This window comes from Odocoileus virginianus, chromosome 11 (assembly GCF_023699985.2).
Source record: "Odocoileus virginianus isolate 20LAN1187 ecotype Illinois chromosome 11, Ovbor_1.2, whole genome shotgun sequence".
Classification (NCBI taxonomy): Eukaryota; Metazoa; Chordata; class Mammalia; order Artiodactyla; family Cervidae; genus Odocoileus; species Odocoileus virginianus.
Window position 1 is genome coordinate 6,856,857 of NC_069684.1, and position 20,138 is coordinate 6,876,994.

A 20,138-nucleotide genomic window follows, 5' to 3' on the forward strand; every position below is an offset into this window, starting at 1 on the left:
GCGGAGGGGCGTCCAACCACTGAGGGGCCCGTGCAGGGGCAGCTAACCCGCTCTGCCTGGAGACTGAGATACCTAGAGGATGCTTAGGGGGTGAACGGGAATTAGCCAGGCGCCAGGCAGGGCAGGGGAGAGAAAGCAAGGAGAAGGTGAATATGAGCAAACACAAGGAAGCACGTGTGTGTGTGTGTGGCGGGGTGGGGGGCCTCCATCTCACAGTGCAATGATCTCGAGTGTGGACCCTGGAGGTAGGCGAGCCCTACCCTCACCCGCTCCAAGCTGGGTGCCCGTGGGCAGGTTCTCAACCTCCCTGTGTCTGGCATCTACAAAGTGGTAGGCAGTCAGGATTAAATAGTGTAATACCCATGAAGCACTTTAGAACAGCGCCTGGCACTTCGTAAGACTTCAGTACACCTGATTTATTGTTTTTGTCACTTCCGTTGACGACCTGGGAAAGACGGGGTCCCCTCCCTCTTCCGCTGGCTCTGCACCGTCCCGCGCTCGCTGGGTGATCCCTGCATGCCCACAGCAGCTGCTACGCATGCCGCCTGCAGTAGGGCCCTGGACACAAGAGCCTACGGCCTTGGAGACTATAAGAACTGTCCTGGCTCCTTCCCATCCTGGCTGAGGCCCTGCTCCTCCTCTCTGCTCCACATCCTGTCCCAGGACTCAATCTGCACTGGGGGGACAGCAGGCACCCCACAGCCCAGCAACTCCCTACCCATTCACAGGAGCCAGGGCAGCACCCCAAGGAGAGGCTCGCAACCCCCTCACCCCTGGCTGGGGTCGAGGCAGGAGGGGGGTCAGCCTTACTCGGCTTCACTCGGGGGCAAGGCTTCCTCACCTGGGAGGCCGAGCCCTAAACTCTGGCCTGACCCCTTCATCCACGCTGTCAGGCCCCATTGGCCAGCATGCATGTAGCACGTCCCCATTCTGAGGATCTCCAGAGGGTGCTGACTGCAGCCTGGCCTGGGGCCACTCGGGGCACCTCAGGCACATCCTTCCTGCTTCTCTCCAACCTGCCATGTTTTATTCAGGAGGGAGCTCCAGGCTCTTGGAGCCAAGGCACCCCGATAGCAGGAGGAGGAAATACTGTTGTTACACCAGGCCCTCGGCTCCCCTGGCAGGGACCAGAAGTCTAACAATAACAGTTCATATTCCTGGGGCACCTTTCGTTCTTCGAAACACATTTTACATCAGTTGCTTGATGCCCAGATTAAACTTGTGAAATACTCTCATCTCGATTGGCAGAAGCGAACTTGCCCAAAGTTCCACAAATTTCCTGAGTCCTGTCCTGGGATCTTTGTCACTCCCCAGAGCAGCATGGGAGTGCCTTGGGTTCCTTTACTCATTCAACCAACAGTGGGCGCTTTTTCTGGGCCTGACCAGGGACACAGTGAACAAGACACACAGCCATCCCTGGCCTCTTGGAGTTGAGAGTCTAGTGTGGAGGTAAGCAAGACACTCGTGGGACAGAAGAATTCAACAACCACAGGCTCAGAGCGGCGAAGGACCGGCTCCAGAGGGGGTTGGGGGGTGGGGGTGGGTGACCGGAGTGGGTGATCACGGAAGTCCCCTCAAGGGACATAGGTACACTCAGACCTGGAGAGTAAGAATCAGTCACCTTGGAGACAGCATCCCAAGCGAAGAAAGAGAGAGAGCACCCCTGAGGTTAGCGACAGCTGGCCTGTTCAAGGACAGTTTGTGAGTCAAATAAACGGGCTCCAGGCCACACCCAGGAGGTGACAGAGGCCGTGGGGTGAAGGACATTAGGTGTGCGTGGAATACCATCCCACCTGCACACGTTTCAAAGATGTTTCAGGCTGTTGGGTGGAGAACAGGCCAGAAGGAGGTGGGAGAGGAAGCAGCCAGGCGAGGGGCCTGGTCCAGGGGGAGGAGGCAGCTGATGGGGGAATGGAAGGTGGGGGGTGGGGGATCGGGGGACAGCGAATGGGGCCCTGGGGGCCAGCAGGTGTGGACACAGCCCAGGGGAGGGTGAGGGCCGGCTCACCTGAGAGGAAGTCCCGCACCTGCCGGATGAGGAGCCGCGTGCGTCTGACGTCCTCCTCCATCTGGGAGCGGCTGGTGCTCACCCGCGTCTCCAGGCGCTGAGTGTCCAACTGGACCTGCGAGGCGGCCTCCTCCGCTGCCCTGATCTGCGGACACAGGCTGTGGGTCAGCGGGGGTCGAAGCCCCCAAGCGAGCCTCTCAGCGGGGGAGTCTGCAGGTGTCTGCTTCCCAGGATCCACCTGGGAGACGTGTAACTAGCTTGGTGTGGCCTCACAAGAAGTGATGTAGAAACACTGGCCTCCATCTCTCACTTGCCGTGATGCGTGCCGCCTGCTGAGTCATTTAGGTCATGTCCGATTCCTTCATGACCCCATGGACGGTAGCCCACCAGGCTCCTCTGTCCATGGGGATTCTCCAGGCCAGAGTACTGGAGTGGGCTGCCATGCCCTCCTCCAGGGGATCTTCCCGACCCAGAGACTGAACCCGAGTCCCTTGTGTCTCCTGCACTGGCAGGCGGATTCTTGGTCACTAGAGTCACCCGAGATGCCCCGCGTGCTGTGGGCCATGGGGCCAAGTCAGCTGACACCTCTGGGATTGCGTCTCCTGGCTGCCAAATGGGAGCTCTGACTCGCCTGGAGGCTCTGTCCCCTCTGCCTCCCCCCACTACGGGTGCCCACCGCCCTCCGCCACACCTACCATCTGCCTGGTCTGCTGGAGCTGGGCGCCGAAGCCCCGCAGCTGCTCGGCCACCTGCCCGGCCGTCCGCAAGGCCCCACCTGCCCTGGGGAGGGCGCCTCTGCAGCGGGAGCCACAGGCCGTGCCGTTGTCTCGGGGACAGAGCTCCCCGGAGCAGGCCCCTGGGGTGCAAGGCATCTCCCTGGAGCCTCCACAGAGCTGTGGAGAGATGGGGGCATCAAAGGGGGTCCCCGAGGCTCCGCAACAACCACTCCCATCCCACACCTGGGAAGCCAACAGCCGACAGACATCTCCATGGCAACCAGGCCCCCAGAAACTGGTTGGCTTGTTCGCTGCTGAGCAGCCCGTACAGGGGCCGAGGGTCAGGATGGGTGGGGTGGCGGTGGGCTCTACGCAGCCCCCGTGGGAATGGTGGGGCAGCCGTTGGTGTGCGACAAGCCGGGCCGGGGGGCCTGAGGGGGAAAGTCGGGCGCCGCGACAGGCGTCACCTGGTTGATGGTGGGCGTCAGATCAGGCGCAGAGGCCATCTCCAGCCTCAGGGCCGCGAGCTGGGGACCACCGGCTCCTGGTCCCCCCGCCTCCTGCTGCTCCAGCCTCTCCGCCTGCCTCCGGATATCCCTGAACTGCAGCACCCGGCGGGAGCTGTCCGAGACCTGCTGAGCAGCCTGGGATGACCGCTGGTGGGCTGCAGTCAGCGTGCGGAAGGCTCCTGGGGGAGCGGGGAGAAGAGAGGTCATCGAATCAGCCCTGGACCCCCCTCGCCCAGGCCTGCAGGCGGAGGACCAGCGGGAGGGGAGCCGAAGCCTGGCCCGGCGTGGGGCCTCCACGCTCCCCCTCACCCCGCTCACCTGAAGGGTCAGCACTGCTTATCTTTTCAAATTGCTCCCTCTTGCTCTGATACATGACAAGGAGGCGATTGAAGCTCCTGTCCAGGCTCCCCAGGTCTCCTGGGAGGGACAAGGTCTCCTCCTCCAGGGGCAAATCCAGCTGCATGCCCTGAAGTGTCCGCCTAAGGGAGGGGAAGAAGCTTCCACTAAAATACAGGAGAGGGGCTGCCTCCCCAGAGCCAGCCATCCCCCCGGAGAAACAGCTACTGAGTCAGGAGAAACAGAGGCCATCAGCAACAGCCGCAGATGGGAGAGGATTCCGCTGGGCAAAAGCCGGCACCGTCTCCTTCCATCCCTATGTTCAGGCAGATCCAGAAAAACCTCTCCCTTCTGGACAGGTATGAGCCTGACGCTCCCAGCTCTCCTCTGCGTCCCCACACCAGCTTCCATGAGGAGCTTCCCTGACCCTCTCCTCCTAGGGTCCCTACAGGTGCCCCTTCCCACGCCTGGACCCTGGGCACCCGGGTCTCTCCTCTCCCCACCAGGGCTCCCAGAGCTGCTGACCCACCAGTCTGTTCACCTGCCCCGACCCACGGTCACTGAGTTTGCAGAGACTCCTCCCTCCCAGGCCCTCTGCAACTCCACCCAACTAGTCCCTGCCACCAGCCTCCCCTTCTCCGCGGCCGGGATCTGCTCCACGTGGCCCATCCTTCAGGAGGCCCCTCCAGGCCGGCACGCCCAGCCCACCAGATGCCCGCAGGCTCCCTGCTCGACTCTGAGACCGAGACCACACTTGGGTTTGGGCCCCCCGCCCCCGCCATGGTCAGCGAGTCAGCGAGGGCTCAGGGAAGGCAAAGCTCATTATGAAAACTTCGGCACCAAACCTCACTGAGAAGAGGCCTCTGCTGGGAGGAGGGGGCCGTGGGTGGGACCGCTCCCGTTCCAAAGGCAAACCAAGTTATTTTCAGAGCCCTGCCTCTCGGATGCCCTCCACCAGGGTGACTCATCCAGAGCTGACGCCCGCAGGCAGCGCCAGGCACTTGGGCTGGCACCTGCACTCCTGGCCCCCTGCTCTGCCCCTCTGTGGCCACCTGGTTCTGTCACGATACTAAGCTGTGCCCATTTCCTCACTGGCAAGACCGATGTAGTACCAACCATCCCACCAACCTCCCAGGTCTGCGGTGACGGTGAAAAAGAGAGGCATCCATGAAAAGGCTTGAAAGGGAAGCGTAGAAGTTGCTCGGTCTTATCCGACTCTCTGCGACCCCATGGACTAGCCCTGCGGCCTCCTCTGTCCATGGGATTCTCCAGGCAAGAACACTGGAGTGGGCTGCCATTCCCTTCTCCAGAGGATCTTCCCGACCCAGGGATCGAACCTGGGTTTCCTGCATTGCAGGCTGGCTCTTTACCTTCTGAGTCACCAGTGAAGCGCCATGAAAAGGCTTGGTAGGTGGCGAAAGGCTGTAAGCAGTATGTGCCCCTCCGTGTACCCACACACCCACGCCCGGTGGGGAGAGGGAATGACCTGATGGAGAAGATGGCGTTGGCCACCTGGGCCACCTCCTGCTCCGTGACCAAGGCGTCGCCGAGGGTGGCTTGGATCTGCGCCATCTTCCTCTTGGCGTCCAGCATCCGGGAGGCCAGGCCGCGGTCCTCCAGGCCCGGCCGGGGCCACAGGCTGGCGGAGGCGTTGCGGAGGCCGCCCAGGCGGAGGGCCCGCTCCCGGAGGCCGCCGTCGTAGGTCTGGAAGCAGGGGTGACAGGCCACGCACACCGGGGCGCGGTCGCAGTAGCCCCGCTGGCACTGGTCGCAGCGCGGCCCCGTCAAGCCGGGGCGGCAGAGGCAGCGGCCCGAGGCCTTGTCGCAGCCCGGCCCCTCGGTGCCCCGGAAGTCGCAGTCACAGGCTGGGGTGGGGAAAAGGATGGTCAGGGGCCAGCGGCCGGTGGGGCGCGCATCTGTCGGGGAGCGCCCTGTAGAGGACGTCTGGCCTCTGGGTCTTAGGATTCAGAGCGAGGCCGTCGAGGCCAGAGCAGAACCACGGCGAGGGCGGCGGGGCTCACTCAGCAGCCCCTTCGTGCAGGCGCAGCCCGAGCTTCGCTCCCCAAGCGCACGCGCGCGCCTCTGACCCGCACCTGCTCCTGCGGGGTGGGCACGCTTGCCCTCCCACCGTCACGGGCGCGAGCACCCGAGGCAGGGTGCCCCTTCCCCGGCGAGGAGGCCGAGGCCCGCAGAGGGGGAGCAACCCCGCCCGGGGCGACAGAGCCGGCAACAGACTGGACTCTGCCTGCTGTCTCCACCACTTGCCAAACTGACCCCCGCAGGGCTCCCTTTCTGCATCCGTGAAGAGGGAGGAAGGGGTTTCCCCACAGCTGGCCTCTGGGAGATGCTTTCTCAGGGAAGAGAGGCACAAAGCAGCCCTCCTGTCACCGGGACACGGGGGCGGGGGGACACGGGAACAGGGGGACAGGGAGACGCGGGGACACGGGGATGGGCTAGCAGGGGGCAAGTACTCTCATAGGCTGCCAGGGCCCAGCCCCCGTGGACCAGACAGCACAGACCTGCATGCCCCCCAGCACAAGCCCACCGGAGCACTCACCCCCCACGGCGTCTGCACCGCCCCCACCCCACCCCCCACCCCACTCAGACAGCGCACCTCGGCATCCCCCCGCGGCTGCCTCTCCATAGGTCCTGTCTGGACACTGGCGGATGGCTGCGGCGCGGCAGGTCAGGCCCCCGAACCCTTCCCGACAGGCGCACTGCCCTGTGAACTGCGGGGGAGAGCCGGTCAGCGAGCGGGACTCCCCGGCGCACCCCAGCCGCAGGGGCTCCAGGCAGGACGCAAGCTCCGCGGTCAGACCCAGGACGGCCCCGCCGTAGGCGCACGTATGTGGGCCTGCCAACGGCTGAGAGCCGCGGGGAGGGACGGACGTCCGGGGGCTCTCCGCGGGCTCTCCAGGGGCGTGGGGGCCGGCCTGCGGCGTACCTGGTTGCACTGGGGGCCGAGGGAGTTCTGCGGGTCGCAGGCACAGGGCTCGCAGCCCCGGCCGCTGGCCAGCTTCCAGTGGTGGGGGGCACACTGGTCACACTTGGGGCCCACCACGTGGGGCAGACACACGCAGCGCCCCGTCTCCTCGTCACATGGCACGTCCCGCCTGGCGCCCAGGACGCTACAGTCGCAGCCTGCACAGGAGGGGGGCTGCTGAGCTGGGGGGGGCACCCAAATCTGCCCCCCACCACCCCCCCAGAGGGAGTGCATCAGGGAGAAGAACCAGGCGGGGTGCTTTCCTGCAGAAAACCTGGCTGACTCACGAGGCCACTGCGCTTTCCCACCAGTCCCAGCACCTGGCCTCTTGGCCACGCGCCCGCCCTCCACTAGGCTTGCTCCCTCCAGACTTCCAAGCCAGGCCTGCGGTGCCACATGCTGGAGGCTGCTGGCATAGCAACTGGCATGCCGAACAGGGGGAGCAGAGCCGGCCCCAGACCCGATGGCCCAGGCCCAGGGCCACCTGCCCAGCCCCATGGCAGGCTTGGACCCTCTACTCACGGTGGCAGCCCTGCGGGTTGGAGAAGGTGAGCCCCGTGAACCCCGGCTTGCACAGGTCACAGCGTTCCCCCTGCACGTGCTCCTTGCACACACACTGGCCAGTCACTGGGTCACAGGGCGCTCCCGGCACTGCCCCGTCAGGATCGCACTCACAGGCTGCAAGACAAAGGCAGCACCAGGGGAGCGGACAGGGAAAGCAGAGCGTTAGGAGCACACTCTGGTTCAAATTCCTGTCCCCTCCCCCCCCCACTTCCTGGCTTAAGACCTGACACCTTAGTCAAGTTATTTCAGCCTCCCTGTGCCTCAGTTTGCACATCTATAAAATGGGGTGATTATGTAGCACTCACAGGGCCTCTTATGAGGAATAAAGCAGGTGTGCCGCAATGTGCTTAGTCACTCAGTCGCATCCGACACTTTGGGACCCCACAGACTATAGCCCACCAGGCTCCTCTGTCCATGGGCTTCTCCAGACAAGAATACTGGACTGGGTAGTCTATCCCTTCTCTAGGGGATCTTCCCAACCTAGGAATCGAACCAGGGTCTCCAGCATTGCAGGCAGATTCTTTGGAATTCATTGCAATGTGGATTCTCCTGCATTGCTGGCTGAGCTACCAGGGAAGTCCTTGGCATGTGTTAGGTAGGACGAAAGTTTCAGTGGGCATGATGTACTGAACAACCACTCTGCAGCCAGCCCTGAGCTGGGTACTCTTGCATGCTGCCTTGTGTAATCCTATCACAACCCTGAGAATTGATCATGCTTATCCCCATTGTACAGATGAGGAAACTGAGGCTCAGAGATGTTCCAATAGCATACTCAAGGTCACACAGCAAGTAGTGCTGGAACGAGAAGTCAAACTCTAGCTTTTCTCATTCTCTCCATAAGCAGATAACATCAACAGAAAGTGAACCAATTTTCTTTCACCCTAACACCTGGGTGCCTTTCACAACTTTCAAAACAGAGACTCTTACTTCTTCTGGAAAGTCTTGCCTGATCAATCCACCTGAATCAGAGTGCTTTCGATTCAAACTGTACAAACTCACTGGCCCTTGCTGCATGCATGCTAAGTTACTTCAGTTGTGCCTGACTCTTTGAAACTCCACAAACTATAGCTTTCCAGGCTCCTCTGGCCATGAGATTCTCCAGGCAAGAATATGAGAGTGGGTTGCCATGCCCTCCTCCAGAGAATATTCCTGACCTAGGGATTGAACCTGCATCTCTTGGGACCCCTGCATTGCAGGAGGGTTCTTTACCGCTGAGCCACCCAGGAAGCCCCATTGACCCTTGTGGATGTGTTTAGTCACTCCTGGATGACTTATGTTTCTTCAGTAAACTTTCCTGAAGCATCAGTTATTTATCTGTCATTGTGCTAGGGCCCAAGGGTACAAGAATAATCCCTTCCATAAAGGAGTTCTTAATGCTGGTGGAAGCAGAAAAACAAGCAAACCACATTACAACCTGGTAAAGGCAGGTAAATGGGCAAAGTGCTGCCTCATTTTCCTGTGTGTATGGTTTCTGCTACCAAACTGTCTTTCTGTTTCCTGACAGCAGGAACTGTATCTGATATTGACTTTTTTATTTCCTATGCTCAAAAAGGGCTTCCCTGGTGGCTCCGATGACAAAGAATCTGCCTGCAGTACAGAGATCTGGGTTCGTTCCCTGGGTCGAGAAGATTCCCCTGGAGGAGGGCCTGGCAACCCACTCCAGTATTCTTGCCTGGAGAATCCCGTGGACAGAGGAGCCTGGTGGGCTGTAGTCCCTGTGGTCTCAAAGAGTCAGATACGACTGAAGCGCCTAAGCAGCAGTATACTCAAAATAAGTTCTACATAATGAGCGACTGACTGACGTCCAGAGAGGTTCGCTGACTTGTTTAGGAGGGCATGGCCAAGTTAAAAACAATTGCCCCCAAGACTTCATGCTTCCTGAGGGCATGTGCATCCCCAGGGACATGTGCTCTGTTGAGCCCAGAGCAGGGGGGGATTAATAGACTGATGAGGCCCAGGGTCCCCAGAGCCCCTACTCACGGATGCAGGTCTCCTGAATGGGAGCCCCAGGACGCCGGTTCCGGAAATAGTGCAGCTGACACCGTTCACAGTTCCTGCCCTCAGTGTGGTCCCGGCAGCTGTCACACACACCTCCATGTGCCCCCTGGCTGACAGCAAACACGGCTGGGTCAAAGTGACATGTCTCTGAATGTCCGTTGCAGTCACACCCTGAAAAAGGAGATTCCTGGGGTTGACGCTAGACCTGCATCGTTGGCATCCACAAAGTACGCTCCATGCTAACTCGCTGGCATTCCCAGTGACTCTGTAAGATGCCCAGGTCTAAGAAATGGGGAAACTGAGGCCCAGGGAGGCTTGTCAATTTCAGTTCATACAGCCAGTAAGAAAGGAAAACTGAGAATGCGGGCCTCCCGACTCCCAGTATGGAGACTCGTCCCAGAATGATACCCATGTGGGGCCAAAGAGAGAGCCATTCGAACGCCCCATGCCAGCCCTCCCCCACTGCCACCACAGGTCTCCTGCTGGGTCACTGTCCTTCCCTAGGCTGGGACTCTGGCTGTCCTCATTTATGGAGGGAAGGGCCCTGCCCCCAGGGGCCCATCTGAAAGAGAAAGAATGACAACAGGAGACCAGATGTGTCCTACGCAGGATAAGGTGCTGGAGAGGCCAGAAGGAAGACCTGGGTTAGCATGAAGGCTGTGTGGCATCAGAAGCTTGAACCCACCCGTGGTCCCTCTGAAGTCTGGGGGTTGGCAGGATGCGACTCACAAGCCCTCTCCTTCTCCAAAGAGCAAGGAGAGCTTTAGTTACGGGGGCAATTCGGTTTAGATTTAAATATTAATAATAAAGACTAGATTCCCCCCGGGTCCCTGAGGAGGTCATCATGGCCCAGAGAGGCCAGCATCCCAGCCAGTGGTTGCAGGGGAGGTGGGCGACCCCAGGCTCATACTCTGGCATTCGTGGGGGTCCTGGTCTTCCGCGGGTCTCCAGGGCCGGTTGTTGTAGAAGGGTGCGCAGCGCTCACAGTTGGGGCCAGCGGTGTTGTGCTGGCAGACGCAGACCTCGTGGACCTGGGGGCGGGGCATCGGTCACCAGGAGGAACCATCACAGGAGCGTCCCAGGGACAGACTTGCCCTCTCCGCTCTGACCCTCCCACTCAGCTTAGACCCCAGGGTCCAGCTCAGACCCCAGCTCCTCCAGCCTTCACTGAGCTCCTCTGACACTCGAGAGGCCGGCTTGTGTGGTGCGCATGTGCATGTATGTACATACATGTGTGTGTGCATGCTTTGCACATCTACACTGCTCCTCCTGTTGGGTTTGTAAAAGCCCGGTCCTGGCATCTGGCCATCCCCATACCGCCCAATGCGAAACAGCGCCTGGAAGGTGCTCACACAGCCTTGTTGGTAAACCGCGATTCTTGTGGGCCCTCTGGAGATTTATATTCCAACAAGCTATGACTGCAGTTGTTTGGCTAATGAGACTGCGATGATGAATTGTTACTAGACTCATTAAGGTACAGAAATAGAACAGCAATTGTGTGCTAATCGTCTTCCAAATTAAGCTCACCACCCGCGGGCTGGCATCGAGGGCCTGCACCGTGTTTGCTCCATGCTCACCCTCCACTCACTCCTAACAGCACAGCTGAGCTGAACTGGCTGCTCCCTGCATAAGCCCCACTTCTCCCCACCTGTGGCCTGTACTGAAGTTTTTCTTCCTTCCTAGAAGCCCCTTCTCGTTCTATTCACCAGCGAGATCCTGCCCAGCTGGAATGGCACAACCTTCATCAGGCCTGCCTGCTCCCTCTGACTCCATGGATTTCAACTCTGGATGCACTTAAGCATTATTTGAGGAGCTTTGTAACATAGATGATAGATAGATAGATAGATAGATAGATAGATAGATAGATAGATAGATAGATAGATAGATAGATAGATAGATAGATAGATAGATAGATAATGCCCAGGCCCAATTCCATCCAATCTCAGGGACAAGGCCCAGACATCGGTACTTTATAACAGTGGTGTTCCCATGGTGTAGCAAGTGTTGAGAAACACCAGGGCTAGGCAGGCCCCCTCTACATCCTCATATGCCAGTGATCATGCCCAGCCTGGGTTCTGGTCTTGTGTTTTGGGGCCCTAACGGCCGGCATATCGCTGGCACCCATCTCCCTCTGGCCTCCTCTGCGGCCTGGGGGAAGCACTGGCCCAGAAAGTGGAAAGCAAAAGGCTGCCCAATGCTCTTGTCCCCTTATTTTCCCTAGCGGGCCACCTGATAGGACCTCATCGTGTGCCTTTATCACTAGAACAAGTACCCTGCTCCCGCGTGTTAATACCATAGAAGAACCAGGAAACTGAAATGACAGCTCCCTCTGCTACTCAGTGCAAGGGTCTCTCTCCTCTGCTGACGGCCCTCAAGCTTGGCTTCCCAGCAAACGCCCCTGGGTCACTTGTTAAGCTGGAGCTTCTCTTTCTATCCCTGACACATCTGACTCAGCCGCTCTGGGGTGAACGTAGCATCCTTGTTAGACTCTGTTCTCTCTTCCTGTCCCACATCTCACCCCTAAATGGGACTTCAAAGTCCCCAAACCAGGGGCTCTCAATCCTGGCAAGGTGTTAGAATCACTGGGAGCTTTAAATAATAATAATACAATTAGAGTGTCTGGAGGTAGGGATCTGGGCGATCTTTTTAGCTTCCTGGGAAATTATGATGTGCAGCCAGGGCTGAGAATCAATGCCTTAAGCTCCCTGCAACACCCACGCATATACTTCTACTTACATGTATACTTATATATACGTCTGTGTTACTGAATAAAAATCATCTCAAATCATAAAGCAGGTCCAAAGAAGTGCTATCAAATGGGACCTTGAAAACGATAACCGTTTACACTCATCTTCGCCATCGCTAAAACAGTAAATACTCAAGTCTTAAATGTAGTGCCCCTCTCCTCTCCAGGGGTCCCGAGGATGCCCGCAGTCCGCCCTGGCCCTGCCCACTCCCCTCTCCCTTCCCGCCCTGGGCTGCCACCTGCACGGCGGCGGAGGGGCTGGCAGGAGTTCCGGAAATGGGGGCGCAGCGGTCCGCATGGCCGTGACAGAGGCAGCTCCCTTGCAGACGCAACTGGGACACAGCGTAGTAGGCGCTGGGAGGGTGGTAGCCCCTCTGGGGCACAGGCGCCAGCTTGGTGAAGTTGACCCTCAAGTTGGTGATCTCCCCCAGCTCTGCAGGGGACGAACAGCGAGGAGGGAGGGGGCGGGAGTGGGGGCAAAGAAGAAAAAAAAAAAAAGAATTTAGACGCAGAGTCTCCTAGGGCAGGATGATAAGGAAAGGAACTCTGATCTCACCTCCCGTCTTCCCCAGCCCTCCCACAACACAAAAGACCCCGACCACCACCACCCTGACTCGGGCCTTTTGAGTGGCTGGGCCAGCACCATACCCCTACGGGCTTAAGCAGGGCCAGCGTTCAATCCAACCACGCTGACAGAGGCAGCAAAGACTAGCAAATGTCCACCATCTGAGCTGCAAGCCTGGTTTGTTCTCTACCCACAGTCCCACGGGCTAGAGGAGTGGCCACACTGACCTTGAATTTTTTGACTTTGTGTGGCTGGGATCCCAGAGGCTAAGTCCATAAGGTTGAGCTGAACCTGCAGAGAGGGGGTAAGGGCAGACCCGAGGAAGAGGCGAGCTTGGCCCAAGCCCAGAGGGCCTCTTTTCCATCAGTGCCCCGCCAAGTGTCCTGACGGTGTCCAGAGAGCTCCTTCCCAGGTGGCACAGTGGTAAAGCCTACATCTGCCAACGTGGAGCCACAAGAGATCTGGGTTTGATCCCTGGGTTAGGAAGATCCCCTGGAGGAGGAAATGGCACCCCACTCCAGTACTCTTGCCTGGAGAATCCCACGGACAGAGGGGCCTGGCGGGCTACAGTCCATGGGGTCGCAGTCAGACATGACTGAGCACGCACTCACACGTACTCCTCCTAGAGGGGCCACTGTCGGGGAGTCAGGAGAGAGCAAGGCTCTGCCCGAAGGAGGGGGAGGGCTCTCACGGACTCCCCAAAGCCTGGGTGACCACGTGAGGGACGGGAAGTGGGAAGCCTCTCCCCACGCCTATTTTTCAGGGTGCCCTCTCATACCTTGGCCCCATTCGGGCGCCCGTTAGGCCTCTGGGGCAGAGGCTGGCACCGAGCGTCCTGCCAGCTCTGGGGTTGGCCCTGGTGGACCCAGGGGAAGGCGGAGCTGCAGTCGGCAGCCAGGTACTGGTACACCTGCCAGGTCTTGCCGAAGTCCGAGGAGCGCTCGATCAGCATGCCAGCAGGCACGGGCCCCTGCAGGGACACACGGGGAGGGGGTCTGAGCGACCCCGCCTGGGGGACACGGTCACAGAAAGACGCTCTTAAGTGCTAAGTGATGCTCCTGAGAACCCCAGCGAGGAGGGAGAAGGAGGGCCTCACGGAGCAAGTGGGTTCAGGGGCACTGCGGTCCAATCCTCCTGGCAAACCACGGGCCCCAGCAGGTTTTCCCTGCTTCTGGGAAGTGAGAGAAAGCAGATCTCACTTCCAGAAGGCACGATCCCTACTCAGCCCACCACCCAGGCAGTCAGGCCAGAAAATTCTCCCACTGGGCTTCCTAGAGCCAAACACTGATTCTCTCCTTTCCTCTTTTTTCTCCCACAGCCATGGTCAGAGCTCAGGCCCCTGATTGCTCTGAGCCTGGATTCCTGCAACAGCCTGAAACTCAAACCCAGCTTCTGCCCAGGCTCTTCAAGCCACGCCCCCACACTTCACCTGCAGGGTTATCTGATCACATCACTCCCTGCATGAGACTCTTCAACGGGTCTGCACTGACCTACTTCTGCCCTCAGTGATTCCATCCATTTCTCACGACTTTCCGTGTTCTCTTTATGCTGACCGCCCCCAGCTAGGAATGCTTCTTTGGGTTCATAAATCCAGCCTCCACACAAACAGAACTTCCTTTCTCAAATGTAAAATGGGCTGTGACTCTTCTCTCCTCAAAACCTCCCAATGGCTTTCCCACTCTGTTTCTTTCCAAGCTTTATTGAGATATTATGGCTATGCAATATGTCAGTTTAAGGTGTATCAAATGTGATGATTTGATAGTCATATATGTTACAGAATGATTATTACAATAAGGTGAGTTAACATGTCTATCCTCTTACATAATAATCTTTTTCTGTGTCACGATAACATTTCAGGTCGACTCTCTTAACAACTTCCAGGTGTCTAGCACAGTGTTAATAATTATAATTGTCACCACGCTGTCCATTAGATCTTCAGAACTTATTCATCTTATACCTGGACCTTTATATCCTATGAGGAGCACCCCCCCATCTCCCCCTCCCTCCAGCCCCTGGCAACCACCATCTTCTTCTCTACGTTGGTGAGTTCAGGTTTTTAAGATTCCCTATATATGTGAAGACATGTGGTATTCATCTTTCCATCTGTCTCAGTTCACTTAGCAGAATGCCCTCAAAGTCCATTCCTGCTGTCACAAGATCTCCCTCCTTCTTCATGGCTGAATATTCTAGTCTGTGTGTGTGTGTATGTGTGCACACATGTGTGTCTGTATATGGATGTGTGTGTACGTGACATTTTCTTTACCCATTCATCCACTGATAGACTCTCAGGTTGTTTTCATCTCCTGGTTATTGTGAATAATACTGTAATGAACATGGGCATTACAGACATCTCTTTGAGACAGTGACTTCATTTTCTTCCAATATACAACCGGAAGTGGGATTGCAGGATCATATGGTGAACTTTTTTTTTAATAACTTTTTGAGGAACTTTCATACTGCTTTCTACAGTGGCTGCACCAATCTACATTCCCTCTAAGAGTAAACAAGTGTTCCCTTTTCTCCACATCCTCACCAACACTTACCTCATCTTTTTTCTTTTGGCCCGTGCCACATGGCTTGTGGGATGTTCCCCGACTACAGGGATTAAACCCGGGCCATGGCCGTGAAAGGCTGGAATCCTAACCACTTCCCCACCAGGGGACCCCCTGATCTTTTTGATGCTAGCCATCCTGGCAGGTGTGACGTGACACCTCACTGTGGTTTTCACTTGCTTTTCCCTGATGGTTAACGATGCTGAGCATCTTTTCACGGACCCGTTGTCCGTGTGTCCTCTTTGGAGGATTATCTGTCCAAGTCCTCTGCTCACTCTTCTTGAATAAATCTGAACTCCTGACCATGCCACTGTGCACTCCATCTCCTCAAGCCCTCAGTCACAGCCCGTTTGCTCCCTCCTCAGAGCCTTTGTTCACGTGGCTTCCTTGGCCTGGAGTACTCCTCTCCCCGGGTGGGTTCTTTCTTTTGTTCTCAGCTAAATGTCACTTCCTCACAGAGATCTTTTTATACCCACCTAACCTGCATTCTTCTGCCCACACTCTGCCCACCCACCACATCATTTCCTATTCTGGGATCTCATTTGCTGCCATTGTAAATGTCACCACAATTTCCCATTACTTATTTGTGGGTTTCCTGTTTTGTTTTTATTTTTCTCCCACCAGACCAGGGTAACCTTGGCACTGTTAATATCTGGAGTTGGATAATGCCTTGTCATGGGGACTGTCCTCATCATTACAGGATGGTTAGCAGTACCCCGGACCTCCACTCACTAGATGTCAATAGCATGCCCACAGCTGTACCAACCACACATTGGTCTACAAATGGCCAAATATAAGCTGGCTGAGAACCACGACAATAAACCACAGGCATCCCCTGTCTAGCTGGTTCACAGCTGTACCCCCAGCATCTAGCACATAATAGTCATTCAGTACATTTGTTGAATGAATACATGAATCTTTCATCCACTCTCCTTCTCCCCATTTACATCTGTAAACTCATCTCTCAGTCTGTAGCCTTCCACATCCTTGCCGCTCACCACCATATACACATTTGCCCTTCCAGACCCTGTGTGCATTCTTTTGCCCCCTCCCCCAATTATATACGTTCTTGTCTCTTGCTTCTTAATCTTTGTACTTTGCTATTCTCTTTGCCTGGAATGAACTTAAACTTCACGTGGCTCTTACCGGCCTAAGAAGTTTCATCTTCCCGTGGGTGCATGCTCTGACCATCCCCACCAAAGACAGATCAAGCTGGGTGCCCCCTTGCCAAGGTCCCTAGTACTTCTTCCTACCAATATCAGAGCACACGTCCCACTGTCTTGCTACCGATTCTTTGTCTTCCCTATACATACCAAAGCAATTTGAGGATTGTGATCTAGTTTTATTCAGCTTTTTAACAGAATATAATCTATGTTCAATGTGTATGTAGCAAGAATGGACAAATAAATGAATGGGTGATGACAAAGCAATGAGACTATGAGTATCCATCCAAATGAATGTTGCCCTTCAAAGTTGTCACCATTAGAGACTGGGTATTTATTCAAATGGCTCTAGCATTTCTCAAAATACTTGAGACCTATTCTTGAGGCCTCCTAGGTGACTCAGAAGGTAAAGAATATGTCTGCAATGCAGGAGACCCTGCATCTTCCCTGGGTCAGGAAGACCCCATGGAGAAGGGAATGGCCACCCATCCAGTATTCTTGCCTGGAGAATTCCATGGACAGAGAACCTGGTGGGCTACAGTCCAGGGAGTTGCAAAGAGTTAGACATGACTGAGCAACTAACACTTTCCTTTTTATCATTCTTGAGGTGAGGTTCTTAAAGCAACTTCCTCAGTCATGTAGGATATTAGGTCGTATTGCTTTATATTCACAGCTCAATATCACCTATCCTGATCATCTATTCTCATCAATCAAGCTTTATTATTAAATATTTGACTATTTCTATAGAAAGAATAAAATCAAATCTCTGTAAAGGAAAAGAAAAGACCCTGTCACTAATGAATGAAAATGTGCCCTCCAGAAGGCATATCTCCAAAGACTAGCTCAAAGCGAAACCTGAGAAGTAATAGCACTGAATGAGCCGATGACTCTGAAAGCACATCTCACCTGTGGCTTGGCCAGTTCCTTGCTGTTGGTTAAACTCAATCTCATCAGCAAAGTTATTAAAACATAAGATACCAAGAATACACAACTGTGTAAGTAGAATTGGTCTTGGAAGAGCTGAATTAACTGGATGGGCTAAGGGCGGGGGTGCAGAAAGGTAGAGGATGACAGGGGGCCTGGAGGTACCCCTGACCTTCCGGAAGCGGTCCCTCTGCTGTCGCCGTGATATAGGCTCAGGGGTAAGCACTGCCCCAACATGAGGAAGGTATGCAGCTTGTGGTACCATCACCACCAGCCTGAAGAGACAAGGACTCTGGGCTCCCCATGAGTCCAAGCCCACATGGCCCAGAGTCCCCCCTCTCTCATCCACTGCCGTACCCAGGAATCACACCTTAAAATCCATCATGATGTCCTGAAGCTGGAATTTCCTGTCCAGGTCCAGCTGCAGAAAGACGGGGCTCACATCTGGAAAGACACAAGAGCCAGGAACTTTAGAGCAGAGACCATCTACCTTCCCAGGCTCCGGGAAATCAGAAACCCTCTAACTGATTTTCCCATTTCCCTCTCAAAGAGGCGTGGTACCAGTACGTTTCTACTCACATCACCTATTCAAGATCCCATATCTTCTTGGCCACATTTCCTTCCCACTGTCACTTGATGTCTTTAAAACCTTTAGACTTTCAACTCCTCAACCCAACACACATCTGTTCCCAAAGCCCAGTGCCTTCAGCAAGCCCACTGCGACTAAGTAAGATGGAATGAAGGCATTTCTCTCCCTTCTTACCTTTTCATTAACCTCCAATAAGTTCTTCTACCTACAACATCTGAAAGGCCTCAAATACAAAGACAGAAGGTTCTGCTCATCAACCACCCATGTCCCACCACCATAAGAAAGACATGGGAAAACCCAAAGAGCCCCAGGGCACCCTCCACATCCTACGGGAGCCCAACATGCATGGGCTCCTGGAGGTGGTGGCAGGCGCTTACCATTCTGTGACTGCCACCAGCGCATGGGGCCTGAGGATGAAACCACATTCTCCACTCGGTGACCGTTGTAATTGTGAGGCAACCTGGAGTCACACTTGCAGCATTTCATCTGCCACTGCAGAAGACACCAGAGACTCAGAGGCGGGGCCTTTGTATACCGGGAATTCTCCCGCCGAAGAATTGATGCTTTTGAACTGTGGTGTTAGAGAAGACTCTTGAGAGTCCCTTGGACTGCAAGGAGATTCAACCAGTCCATCCTAAAGGAAATCAGTCCTGAATATTCATTGGAAGGACTGATGCTGAAGCTGAAGCTCCAATACTTTGACCACCTGATGGGAAGAGCTGGCTCATTGGAAAAGACCCTGATGCTGGGAAAGATTGAAGGCAGGAGGAGAAGGGGATGACAGAGGATGAGATGGTTGGATGGCATCACCAACTTGATGGACATGACTTTGAGTAAACTCCAGGAGTTAGTAATGGACAGGGAGGCCTGGAGTGCTGTAGTCTATGGGGTCACAAAGTGTCAGACAAAACTGAGTGACTGACTGAACTGAACTGACCCACAGGAGAGAAGCCCAGTGTGTCCAACCAGATGGAGCTCTGTAGGCAGGCGTCCCAAGGTCAGGAAGGTGGAGGAAGTCTGCAGCCCTGGGGATGAAGGCAGAGTCTCTTCCCCATGAAGATCTGGGTTAGAGTGGGCAGCCAAGGAGGAAACAGTCTCACCAGGGAAGTCCCCCCAAAACATCACCTTCCCTGGTCTGCCCATGCCCTGGAGTGAGACAAGAGACAGAACTGGACCCCACAGGCTCCAGAGCAGGGCAGAGATCATCAAGGAAAAGAACACAGCCAGAGGACTGGCCCTTGTTCTTACAGTTTGCCCATAGTGCGTCATTGTGCATACGTTTGCATATGTTTGCATGTGTTTGCCCTGGCGCATGCGTGCCCACACACCCCACTGAGACACCATGACCTTGCCTAGGTTCTTCACGCAACACACATAAAACCTGTTTTCTCTGAGTAACCACGGTCCCAAAGCTCATGTCCAGCAGAAAGAACACTTCTCAGAGGGCTCCAGGTTGAGACACATGTTAAAGCAAGGCTTGGACGAGAGCCTCCCTGAATGGCAAGCCCTTCCGGGCAGAGGCGACTGCACCTCCCCACACCCCCTGCCTCTGTTTCCTCTAAGCCTCCAGCCCCCAGAACCAGGAGGAAGCTCAGGCAGCCATCTCTGAGGCCTTGCAGCCTGTGAACCATCCAGCGAAGGCCCTAAGATGGGGAGGCTGATCCATCAGAATGGGTGATGTCTGCTGAACCTGTGAAGCTGACAGCTCAGTCCCGAAGGGAAGAGTTGACATGCTGAGCCTGTGCCTTGAGTTACAGAAACTCTTCACCCAACACTGCTCTTCCCCCAGCGCCACTGAACAAAGCCTGGAACAGTGGACGATGCCGGAGGGGAGCCAGGAGTCCTGCTCTGCGAGCCTCTGCTTCCCACCCCACTCTCCAGCTCCCACCACCAATCTGCAAAACAAGAGGACTGTCCCCTTCCTGGTGCTTGGAGGCATCCTCATCACTTCCCAAAGTGCTTTATTAAACAACAATTTTGGTATGATATAAATGAATCTATTTATAAAATGGAATGGACTCACAGAGAGAGTAGAATTATGGTTACCAAAGGGGAAAGGTGTGCCGGTGGGGAGGGTTAAATTAGGAGTTTGGGATTAGCAGATACAGACTATTACATACAAAACAGATAAACAACAAGGTCCTGCTATATAGCACAGGGAATTATATTCAATATCCTATGATAAACTGTAATGAAAGAGAATTTTAAATGATTATGAAATACTTTAAAAAAATATTGTGGGGAGAAGTTTAGTGCTCACATAATGGCTGGCATGCATGCCTTATATAAAACAGCAGCCACTGTCCATCCTTTGCCGGGCTACATTCTTCTTCACAGTAATATCTCCACTTGACATACTGTTCATTTATTGTACATGCATTTGCTCACCGTGTTTACTTGCCATCTGCCTCCCCCTGCTAGAATGTAGACTCCACGAGGGCAGAACTTACTTTCCTTTCTGCTGTATTCCAGTTGCTCAGCAAAG

At 55.5% G+C, this 20,138-nt stretch overlaps 1 protein-coding gene across 12 annotated transcripts in view; it reads right to left on the reverse strand.

Moving 5' to 3' along the window:
• LAMB3 (laminin subunit beta 3) overlaps nucleotides 1–20,138 on the reverse strand; it is a 126,833-nt gene that overhangs the window by 7,980 nt on the left and 98,715 nt on the right. For all 12 annotated transcript variants that reach the window (XM_070473860.1, XM_070473858.1, XM_070473863.1 and 9 more), the window contains 15 exons: nucleotides 18,031–18,145; nucleotides 17,435–17,508; nucleotides 13,204–13,395; nucleotides 12,653–12,716; nucleotides 12,100–12,293; nucleotides 10,025–10,145; nucleotides 9,097–9,285; nucleotides 7,075–7,230; nucleotides 6,514–6,710; nucleotides 6,184–6,298; nucleotides 5,056–5,434; nucleotides 3,552–3,712; nucleotides 3,192–3,412; nucleotides 2,704–2,901; nucleotides 2,009–2,153 (listed from right to left, as the gene is read on the reverse strand). In XM_070473860.1, coding sequence (XP_070329961.1) covers nucleotides 2,009–2,153; nucleotides 2,704–2,901; nucleotides 3,192–3,412; nucleotides 3,552–3,712; nucleotides 5,056–5,434; nucleotides 6,184–6,298; nucleotides 6,514–6,710; nucleotides 7,075–7,230; nucleotides 9,097–9,285; nucleotides 10,025–10,145; nucleotides 12,100–12,293; nucleotides 12,653–12,716; nucleotides 13,204–13,395; nucleotides 17,435–17,508; nucleotides 18,031–18,145 — 2,521 coding nt within the window. The remainder of the gene's footprint in view (nucleotides 1–2,008; nucleotides 2,154–2,703; nucleotides 2,902–3,191; nucleotides 3,413–3,551; nucleotides 3,713–5,055; nucleotides 5,435–6,183; nucleotides 6,299–6,513; nucleotides 6,711–7,074; nucleotides 7,231–9,096; nucleotides 9,286–10,024; nucleotides 10,146–12,099; nucleotides 12,294–12,652; nucleotides 12,717–13,203; nucleotides 13,396–17,434; nucleotides 17,509–18,030; nucleotides 18,146–20,138) is intronic.